The following is an 11,725-nucleotide window of genomic DNA, read 5'->3' as shown; positions in this document are numbered from 1 at the left end:
GCTCAACACTGTCAGACTTTCAAAATCCTTCATCACTTGAATTAAGATGATCAAATTTGAACACATCCGCCACGAAATCAGACTTTAGTACTGCCTTTTACTTTGAGATTGAACTGAAGTTCAATGCAGATTTTAAATCATAAGAAATAGTTTACTGATACTGTTTTTGAAACCAAATCTCTTTTGATTTATTCGTCCAAAATGTGGCATATTCCGTCCGCGTTAGGCGATAGGAATTCCGTTTTTATGACTGGATTCTACGAACCAGTCTGTGTTTTCCGCATCGCGGAAATTATGTCTCAAGAGTAATCAGTGCAATTTGGAAAAGAAATCAATTAAATCTGTATGTGGATGTGTGTAAATATTCAAATGTAATCCCCTTTGTAATCGTTAACATTTTCACAAGTAACTGTAATTTAATTACAAATTTTTTCTTAGTAACTGTAACTGATTACAGTTACATTTATTTTGTAATTAAATCACGTAACGCCGTTACATGTAACTAGTTACTCCCCAACACTGGTGGCATGATGCACAGAGGAACTCAACACTCCAACTGCTTAGTGAAGAAAAAGCTAATTTAAGTCTCACACGTATTGTTCAAAACACACTCTTGAAGATAATACAGTATGCCTGAGGAAAGCCACATCGGGACAGAGTTTTCCTCTAAAATGTGGTTATCGATGTGGGAATTTATAATACTTTTAAATAATCCACAAAAAGAGTATTTTAAGAAACCTCAGAGCACTGTGCTTAAAAATGCATGCCTTAAATACATTTGAAATATGATTGCAGGCACTTTTCCTGCATGTTCCTGGTTGTCATGCCCACATTTATATTCACTGCAATCTGTTGAGCCTAATTAATTTCTAATTCATTTCAAACATGCTGAACATTATATTTGTATTCTGTAATCTGTCTTGCACTTTACATGACGACTTGCACAATTATGTGTGTTTAAATGGTGCACTTCACATTTGACATTGCTGTTGTCTTGCACCTGAACTTCCCCTCAGAAATCAATGCAATATTGATTAGTTATAGAGTACATCTATCTATCATCTGTCTTGGTCAAACTGGTCCACACAATCCCCACATGCATTAGTTAGTGTGCACTTCTCTGATATTCTCTGTGTGAGAGTTTCCTGGTCTGACCTTCAAGGAAGCCCGGGATTAACTACAGGTGATATGGCCACCTTTTATTCTTTTATTCTTAAACCGAGTTGTTGCTACAGTGAATACAGTGTGCTCTGTGTGTGCTGCCTGCATTTGTTCGCATCATGTATATTACTGTACGTATCAACACTACGCTCTTTTTACCACATGCCACCTACACCACCTCTTCATAGTGTGGGATGAAAGGGCCTCCATTTCTTTTTTCTCTCTTTCATTCTTCCATATTCGGCATGAGATTTGCAGTGCTACCAAAGAGGATCGTTTCTGACTACATAAGGTATTTCTCTTTTGGGTCTCTTGGATAAATAAACACTTAAGTAAACCTCATTGATCAAGTTGCAGTTAATAATAAATGGCAATAAATGGTTTCTGTTTCCTGTTGTAGCTATAAGCACAGCCATAAATGAAATGCTTAATCATATATTGACACCTGCACTACATGTAAAATGTATGAATGTCATTGCATTTGAATCAAAGTATCACCAAGTCCCATTTGTGATGTGATGATACCACAAGAACATTTGTCAAGAAAACCACTTAACAAAAAATAAGTTGTTTTAAATTATAGCGCAATAGATACTTTCTGGTTGTCAAACGTTATTAGAAAATGTTCATAAAAGCACAGCCTTTTTTTTTTACTATTGAATGTGCATGGATATTAGTTGGGCCAGCGTTAAAACTACCATTGTTTTGTCTTATTTAAGCTAAAGAAGCAAAATCTACGATACCACTTTTGTCAGATTTTATTCTTGTTTTGAAATATGATATTTAAACATAACATTGACAGTTTTAATCTTTTCCCACTGGCACACTGGCTTTACGAATATGGACCTTAAAGGGATAGTTCACCAAAAAACTAAAAATCTTCATTATTTACTCACCGTTGTCGTTCAAAAACTGTATGTCTTATTTGTTCTGTGGAACATAAAAGAAGATTTTCTGAGAAATGTGTCAATGCGTGACCAAAACCGTTTGGTTACCAAAATTCTTCAAATATGTATTATTGTGTTCTGCAGAACAAATAAAGTCATACAGGTTCGGAGCAACATGAAGGTGAGTACATTTTCATTTTTTGGATGGACCGTCCCTTTAAAAGGGACTTTGTTTGGGGCCACTGTATGTAACTCTTTCTAAGTCAAATTTTGTTTCCTTCACTTAGATACAGTTCAGTGTGCTGTTGTATTAAGTAATATGCGACACTGCACTGTTTTCATATTTCTATTAGTAACTTTATACACAATTAAATAATTTGTATGTTTAATTTAATCGCAGCTCTCATGATGTCTATGAAATATAACACTTCAGTTTACAGTGCGTTAACTGGATGTTTCCCCCAATTAATTCAGTTATGTATGAGAGAGTCTTTCACAGTAAGACTTAACAATACATAAGGATAGGCCGCATAGCACGATGATCTATGAGTAAATTAAAGAAAATTAAAGAGTCTCCGTGGGCCAAAGATAAGAATCATATTTCCATTAGGTCGATTGCTAAGAGCTCCAATACTATGAAAAATGTGTTTCACATGCTCTTCCTGCCTCTCCCTCGCTCTGTCTTCCCTGCAACGCACAGAATCTGGACGCAAAACGTGCATGGTTTCATCATAATGGAGATGTTAAACTCTATGAATGTTTGTATTATGTGCATGCATTAAATCCACCTCCATGCCTACGTGGGATAATTAAACGGTGAGGCGCCTGGAACAAAAGCCGGACACAAAAGGACTCAAACTTCTTAATTAATGACTTCAGCCAAAAGCTCTGCATCTCGGGGTCGCACATGCTCAAATCGATCCATCCCACTGCTGCTCTCGCAGCGCTCCCCTGACCTTGTTCTAAGTTAGTGTAATTAATTCAAATCTGGAGAGGCGTTGACGCTTGATGGATTGTTCCTTCTTGTTTGTTACAGCTCCGGTGGTAATCGCAGAGTAGCGTTTGCCCCTGAAGCTGCCTGCCTCACTCTATATATATTTATTGTCGCGTCAGCAGTCTCTGAGAGACTCAAAGTTGGAGTCAGTTCATTAAAGAATAACATTAAAAAACGGACCAACACACAAAAAGATATACACCTTAGAAGCTTCTCAGAGACACAGTGATTTTCATGGGCCTACCAACTACCCTTACAGAAACAGTTCACCCAAAAATGAAAAATGTATGAAAATTTGCTCACCCTTAGGCCATCCAAGATGTAGATTAGTTTATTTTTTCATTGAAGCAGATTTGGGAGCATTACATCACTTGTCATCAATGGATCATCTGCAGTGAATGGGTGCAGCCAGAACAAGAGTTCAAAAAGCTGATAAAACATCATTAATCGACAATTAATTCACACAACTTCAGTCCAACAAATGTCATCTTGTGAAGCGAAAAGCTGTGTGTTTGAAGTAAACATCCATCATTATGGCATTAAACCGTCACTTCTGGCCAAATTAGAATGGCCCATTAGAATGGTTTTGGACTTTTTTCATTTGAAAATGAAGCTTACTTCCCCGGGCGGGGAAGTCGTGGCCTATTAAATTATAGCGCAATAGATACTTTCTGGTTGTCAAACGTTATTAGAAAATGTTCATAAAAGCACAGCCTTTTTTTTTTTACTATTGAATGTGCATGGATATTAGTTGGGCCAGCGTTAAAACTACCATTGTTTTGTCTTATTTAAGCTAAAGAAGCAAAATCTACGATACCACTTTTGTCAGATTTTGTTCTTGTTTTGAAATATGATATTTAAACATAACATTGACAGTTTTAATCTTTTCCCACTGGCACACTGGCTTTACGAATATGGACCTTAAAGGGATAGTTCACCAAAAAACTAAAAATCTTCATTATTTACTCACCGTTGTCGTTCAAAAACTGTATGTCTTATTTGTTCTGTGGAACATAAAAGAAGATTTTCTGAGAAATGTGTCAATGCGTGACCAAAACCGTTTGGTTACCAAAATTCTTCAAATATGTATTATTGTGTTCTGCAGAACAAATAAAGTCATACAGGTTCGGAGCAACATGAAGGTGAGTACATTTTCATTTTTTGGATGGACCGTCCCTTTAAAAGGGACTTTGTTTGGGGCCACTGTATGTAACTCTTTCTAAGTCAAATTTTGTTTCCTTCACTTAGATACAGTTCAGTGTGCTGTTGTATTAAGTAATATGCGACACTGCACTGTTTTCATATTTCTATTAGTAACTTTATACACAATTAAATAATTTGTATGTTTAATTTAATCGCAGCTCTCATGATGTCTATGAAATATAACACTTCAGTTTACAGTGCGTTAACTGGATGTTTCCCCCAATTAATTCAGTTATGTATGAGAGAGTCTTTCACAGTAAGACTTAACAATACATAAGGATAGGCCGCATAGCACGATGATCTATGAGTAAATTAAAGAAAATTAAAGAGTCTCCGTGGGCCAAAGATAAGAATCATATTTCCATTAGGTCGATTGCTAAGAGCTCCAATACTATGAAAAATGTGTTTCACATGCTCTTCCTGCCTCTCCCTCGCTCTGTCTTCCCTGCAACGCACAGAATCTGGACGCAAAACGTGCATGGTTTCATCATAATGGAGATGTTAAACTCTATGAATGTTTGTATTATGTGCATGCATTAAATCCACCTCCATGCCTACGTGGGATAATTAAATGGTGAGGCGCCTGGAACAAAAGCCGGACACAAAAGGACTCAAACTTCTTAATTAATGACTTCAGCCAAAAGCTCTGCATCTCGGGGTCGCACATGCTCAAATCGATCCATCCCACTGCTGCTCTCGCAGCGCTCCCCTGACCTTGTTCTAAGTTAGTGTAATTAATTCAAATCTGGAGAGGCGTTGACGCTTGATGGATTGTTCCTTCTTGTTTGTTACAGCTCCGGTGGTAATCGCAGAGTAGCGTTTGCCCCTGAAGCTGCCTGCCTCACTCTATATATATTTATTGTCGCGTCAGCAGTCTCTGAGAGACTCAAAGTTGGAGTCAGTTCATTAAAGAATAACATTAAAAAACGGACCAACACACAAAAAGATATACACCTTAGAAGCTTCTCAGAGACACAGTGATTTTCATGGGCCTACCAACTACCCTTACAGAAACAGTTCACCCAAAAATGAAAAATGTATGAAAATTTGCTCACCCTTAGGCCATCCAAGATGTAGATTAGTTTATTTTTTCATTGAAGCAGATTTGGGAGCATTACATCACTTGTCATCAATGGATCATCTGCAGTGAATGGGTGCAGCCAGAACAAGAGTTCAAAAAGCTGATAAAACATCATTAATCGACAATTAATTCACACAACTTCAGTCCAACAAATGTCATCTTGTGAAGCGAAAAGCTGTGTGTTTGAAGTAAACATCCATCATTATGGCATTAAACCGTCACTTCTGGCCAAATTAGAATGGCCCATTAGAATGGTTTTGGACTTTTTTCATTTGAAAATGAAGCTTACTTCCCCGGGCGGGGAAGTCGTGGCCTAATGGTTAGAGAGTCGGACTCATAACCCAAAGGTTGCAGGTTCGAGTCTCGTACTGGCAGGGATTGTAGGTGGGGGGAGTGAATGTACAGCGCTCTCTCCCACCTTCAATACCACGTATGAGGTGCCCTTGAGCAAGGCACCGAACCCCCAACTGCTCCCCGGGCGCCGCAGCAAAAAAATGGCTGCCCACTGCTCTGGGTGTGTGTTCATGCTGTGTGTGTGCACTTTGGATGGGATAAATGCAGAGCACTAATTCCGAGTATGGGTCACCATACTTGGCCACATGTCACGTCACTTAACACTTAACTTAATTTGTGCATATTTCTCTCCTGATTCAGAGAAGATGACTTTTTCACTGGAGAAAGAAATATTATGGATAGAGGATTCACATTTCAGCTGGAAGCAACAGTATGAAGGTAAAAACGTCTTAACGATGGATTTGTTTATTACAAACACCGTTTAGAATATTAGGCTACAGTAAAAGTATGTGATATTTATTGTACTTAAATATGAAACGTATTTAATATATATATATATATATATATATATAAAGATGACTTTTTCACTGGAGAAAGAAATATTATGGATAGAGGATTCACATTTCAGCTGGAAGCAACAGTATGAAGGTAAAAACGTCTTAACGATGGATTTGTTTATTACAAACACCGTTTAGAATATTAGGCTACAGTAAAAGTATGTGATATTTATTGTACTTAAATATGAAATGTATTTAATATATATATATATATATATATATATATATTAAACTTACGTAAGTATCATGCTGATATCTGGCGAAAAAACGATATAGATTAAATGATATAAATAAAAAGACGAGGCATTTTGCCTCTTATCTTGAATCTAATGGGCATTCTAAATGCATTTTAATAATAGACTAAATCACAGTGTATTCGTGCACTCTCTGGGTGTTTTTGTTTGGTTTTTGTGATATAGCCTACTCGATGATGTCAGATCGCACACAACACTTACGATATTAGCGAAGACAATATACAGTATAGCGCACAGCCCAGGCGCGACTTGAGTGGAAAAAAGAAATCAACCGCGGTTGTGTGAGAACTTGTTGTTTTTTTAGGAGTTTAACTGGCAAGCACCAGACCACTGATTAGTCAAACCTGCTTTCTTGCAGTCTGTGTGTGTTCTTCCAACATTGTGGTAAGTAACGAATATGTTTCGGGGAAATGTATCAGAGTAAAAGTATACATTTTAATTAGGAAATATAAGTGGAGTAAAAGTGAAAGTTGACAGAAATATTAAAACTCAAGTAAAGTACAGATTCTCCCAAAAAATACTTAAGTACTGTAACGAAGTATTATTACATTACACCACTGTATGAGATGGCAGATGACCTTGAAGTAAGTGTTAAACATTAGTTACATCCATTATTGATACACACTAATTAAACAAATTGTTGGACATTCAGGGTCGCTCTGCAGGAATCACAATGGTGCAACAGTCATATTCAGAATCAAGAACACCAACACCTTCACCTCATCTCTCAATCCTACACAAGCATGCATCCAATAGAGGATTCGCTATTCATCATTTCACTTCTGCTGAGCGAAATCACAGAGAACCCACTCCAAAAGCCAATTAACCCACACATTCATGCAATCAATGACAGCTATACAGATCCTACACCTTGAGCGAGAATGAAATCTGTAATGAAGTCTTACCCGGTCAAACAATCGCTGGCTGTTGTGAGTGTAATAGCCCATTTAACAGAGAATTGGTCCGGCTTAGTGTCAGTAAACTTTGACTTCAATTCTCATTGTTCTCACATCATATTTGAACAACACTGTTATTCCACGCTGAGTAGTGTGAGGTGGGATTTGGGAGGGATGAGTGAGGTTTAAATCTTTTAAAGAGTTTGATAGTCACTGCACAAAATCAAACATGCCAAGGCCCATCTCATTCCAGACAAGGTTTTGCAGAATAATGCTGCTGAGAAAGAGAAAGTGAGACAGATATGTAAAGAGATCAATTATTGGTTGGCTGCTGGTGGAATCAGCAGAAGCTCATCATGTCATATCTTGGCAACCATCATTTCATTTCTCAAAATGGCACAATATCATTACCCCTGTCTTTCTCTGATGCAAACACAGCACTGATTTTAAGTAATAGATGTGTTTAGTGCGTAAGGTCAAGCAGGAAGAGAAAGAGTGGTATAGTCCGACACCCATCATCCTCCTGCTGTGACGTGCTGATTGATGAATGGTACACAAATCACTCCATCTGAAAAAAAGACAGCGTGAGAGAGACAGAGACATGCTGTCAACCAAAGAAATTCAGATCTTAAAGGCATAGTTCACTCAAAAATAGAACGCTCATGTCATTCCAAACCTGTTTCTTCTGTGGAACACAAAAGAAAAGAGTTTCAAAAAGTGTTTTCTTGTCCGTACAATAAAAGTCAATGGCATCCAGTGTTTTGGACCCCAATGAATTTCACTGTTGTGCTGGACAAAAACAAGTTAAAAATATCCTCGGTTGTGTTCCAAAGAAACAAAGAAAGTAATACGATGTCAAATGATGACAGAATTTTTATTTTTGTGTGAATTATGTCTTTAAAGCTATCTGTATTATTTACTATTCTCTCAATACTTTATTGATCAAACTGTGGCAGTCTGTCACAAAGGGAACCTTGGGGACCCGCTTTGAGTAGGTGAGAGTTCCTTAAAAAAAAAAAGGGATGGCTAATATTTGTAATATTTGCAAATAATGACTGTGGTCCATGGCAGTGATGTATAAATGATTGCTCATCCGGGAAACCATGTTTTCCTCTTGTTCTGTCTCTCTGTGGTCTCTGAAAGCAAGCTAATAAAATAATTACAACTCAGATCAATATTCCATACCCATTTATTTATTTATATAGTAAGTAGCCATGTAGGCTAATAAGTGGTATAATAATCTACAGTTGGCAGGGCATTACCCCCCCCCAAAAAAACCCTTCAGGATGACTGTTCACCCAGTCAGGGTTTATTTTGTGATAATGTCCCTCTGACTGTACATTATTCATGAGATATTTTGAACAAACTACAATCGCAGCTGAATTACTTTTGAAAGAAATCTCATTATTTCCATCAATGAGTTCCTGTATCTCTCTCTTAAAACTGTACTAATCATCTCCACGCTGCCAGAGTTACAGTGTTAATCATAAATGATTATTTTACAGCTCCTCAAAACTACTTCGCATTATAGATCCTTAATTATACACATCTCCTTACAGCCCAGATAATCATCTCCAGCAGCATGACGGTGGGAATATCAGAAGATTTAACAACCGCTTGGAGGCGCTGTTGTTTGCTGAAATTCATCTGATGGCCAGAAACCGTCGCCTGTAAGTTTTCTAATGTGAGGCCAATCGTGAATTATAAAGGGCAACAAACTCTAACGTCGTGTTACACGTTTCAGGAACACAGGTGCTTTTTGAATATTGCCGTGTCTGCTGAGAGCTTCTTCTCAAAATAAAAATCACTGAGAGAAAAACACTGTTGGTTGTTTAGAACTGTCGACAAAATAAACCAAAACTCAGATCAGTAGCCTACAACATTATACTATGCATTATTCGTTATATCTGGCCTTGAGGTGACAATTAAAACACATAATAAAAGGCTATCCGTCCTGTCCCTGAAATCCCTTTCACACTCAGTTATACATGACAGACCCGTAATTCGCTGCGCTTCCGCTAGAAGGCGCAATGTGCACGTAGAAGAGACGAACAGCGCGAGAGCTTTCAACTCATTTCGGCACGATGAGAACTTGGTAGCCGTGCGACAAGAGCTTAACACAGCACCCACACATTGCCATGCTAATAACGGAGGAAAAGCAGAGGAGAGCATTCTGAAATGAGAGTTTGTTTCTTGATATCAAGCAATCAGTTTAACCTTTCGCAGACATACATACGGCAGGCCGGAGAAAGAGATAAAACAGAAGGAAAGACGGAGAGAGATAAATCTTGTTACTACTGATATGAGGCTCGCAGGTAAACAATTGGACGACAGTCTCATTAGCTGCAAACGGGACCGGCGCAGAAGCAACACTGTAAAAATGATACATTTTCGTTTAAAACCCTGCTTTCTTTGCTGGAAAAGAAGTGATTGGCATGTATTTTGTCATTAAAATGTGTAGTTAATGCCAGTATACCCACCAATTTGAGCTATTAAAATCTGCTTGTTACTGTAAAATGTACTGATGATGATAACCCTAGTGGTATAATGGAAGGCCATCATGTCCTCAACCCCAAACATCTAAAAACACGTGTACAACATTTTAATGTAGTAACACATGTAGCCTATTTTACCTTATACTGTATGAGGTGACATCCGGTTAACACTAGTATTACTATCCTTGTGGGGACATTTGGTCCCCATAACGTGATAAATACCAGGCACACACACACACACACACACACACATTTACATTTCTTATAATAAATGCTAAATGAGAATGAATTGGTCAAGACTAGAAAATGACAGACTACTGTCCTCGTTGAATCACGCTCTCCCGTGCCTTGAATATTTACCTTGAATGCGACTGTTTGACTTTATACGACATGTAAATCAATTCTCATTCTCTGTTTAAAGAGAGCTGGAGTGGCAATGTAAGGGCGCACTGAGGAGGGAGGGAGAGTCTGATTGACGTTCCCTAGGTCGAATCAGGTGCCGCAGCGCCGGCAGTCCGGGGCGTCCATTGGCTGCTGGTGGCAAGAGCTCTGCGCAAAACAACACACTGATGCTCACTCTCCTTGCAGAACTCGAGAAGAGGGGACCTATGTATTTCTAAGCATCCAGCAGATATTATGGACTATTAGAAAACTATATGTAGAAAAGTGTTATTAGTCTGCAATAGCTCGCGTTCAGGATTTTATTTTAAATTGATCTACTCTCTCACTAAGCAAAAGAGTTTTGGAAAGATTTTGCTTCTCAGTAATAAGGATCGGGACATCTGTAGGTTCTGCAATGTCTTGCTGTGACGAACGGACTACTAAATTCTGCTCTTCTTGAGACAGCATTATATCAAATGGCTATAGATATTGCGCATATGGCGACATGGTTTCAGGCTGACACCGTACAACACAGGAGCTTTCTTGTTCGTTTGGGAAGTTGCACAGTGCATATGTTTTCTTGGACCAAAGCGATGGGTTATTCCTAAACTGTGCCTGGAGAAGAAACGGTGTCAAGACAGAGCGAGGGAATAAAGAGGAGTGCACTTGTTGTTTGGAGATGATCTTGATATTTATTTTTTTCTCGATCTTGGATGGAGGGTTATCGCAGCTGCACTTCTCGGTACCGGAGGAGCAGGAGCGCGGGACGGTTGTGGGAAATATCGCCGAAGATCTGGGGCTGGACATCACCAAACTTTCCGCGCGCCGTTTCCAGACCGTTCCTAGCGCGCGCACGCCGTACCTGGAGGTCAACTTAGAGAACGGAGCGCTGGTAGTGAACGAGCGCATCGACCGAGAGGAGATATGTCGCCAGACCGTCCCGTGCCTCCTGCACCTCGAAGTGTTTTTGGAGAACCCGCTCGAGCTCTTCCGCGTCGAGATCGAGGTCATGGATATTAACGACAATCCGCCGAGTTTCCCGGAGACGGACATCACCGTGGAGATCACCGAGAGCGCCACACCGGGCACCCGCTTCCCAGTGGAGAACGCCTTTGACCCTGATGTGGGGACTAATGCCTTGAGCACATACGCCATCACCACTAACAACTACTTTTATTTGGACGTACAGACGCTGCGCTCTTTTGATTACGAGCAAATAAAAGAGTTCAGTTTTATGGTCCACGCCAAAGACTCCGGTGCGCCCGAGTTAACGGCCAACGCCACCGTTAACGTCATCATAGTAGACCAGAACGACAATGCCCCGTCTATAATTGCGCCTCTGGGCAAAAACGGCACCGCGAGGGAACATTTTCCCCGCTCAGCCGAGCCGGGATACCTGGTCACCCGTATTGTGGCCACGGATGCGGATGATAGTGAGAACGCGCGCCTGTCATACAGTATCCTCCAAGGAAACGAGCTCGGGATGTTCCGGATGGACTGGAGAACCGGCGAATTACGTACC

At 39.5% G+C, this 11,725-nt stretch overlaps 1 protein-coding gene across 1 annotated transcript in view; it reads left to right on the top strand.

Moving 5' to 3' along the window:
- The first annotated feature begins 10,423 nt into the window (after positions 1 to 10,423).
- LOC107665923 (protocadherin-10-like) overlaps positions 10,424 to 11,725 on the top strand; it is a 15,825-nt gene continuing 14,523 nt past the window's right edge. The window contains exon 1 of the mRNA XM_016456987.1: positions 10,424 to 11,636. Coding sequence (XP_016312473.1) covers positions 10,883 to 11,636 — 754 coding nt within the window. The 5' untranslated portion in view covers positions 10,424 to 10,882. The remainder of the gene's footprint in view (positions 11,637 to 11,725) is intronic.

This window comes from Sinocyclocheilus anshuiensis, unplaced genomic scaffold (genome assembly GCF_001515605.1).
Source record: "Sinocyclocheilus anshuiensis isolate Anshui unplaced genomic scaffold, SAMN03320099.WGS_v1.1 scaffold775, whole genome shotgun sequence".
In the NCBI taxonomy this organism is placed as follows: Eukaryota; Metazoa; Chordata; class Actinopteri; order Cypriniformes; family Cyprinidae; genus Sinocyclocheilus; species Sinocyclocheilus anshuiensis.
Note: the sequence above shows the minus strand (reverse complement) of the source record. Positions and strands in the feature narration are given on the sequence as shown.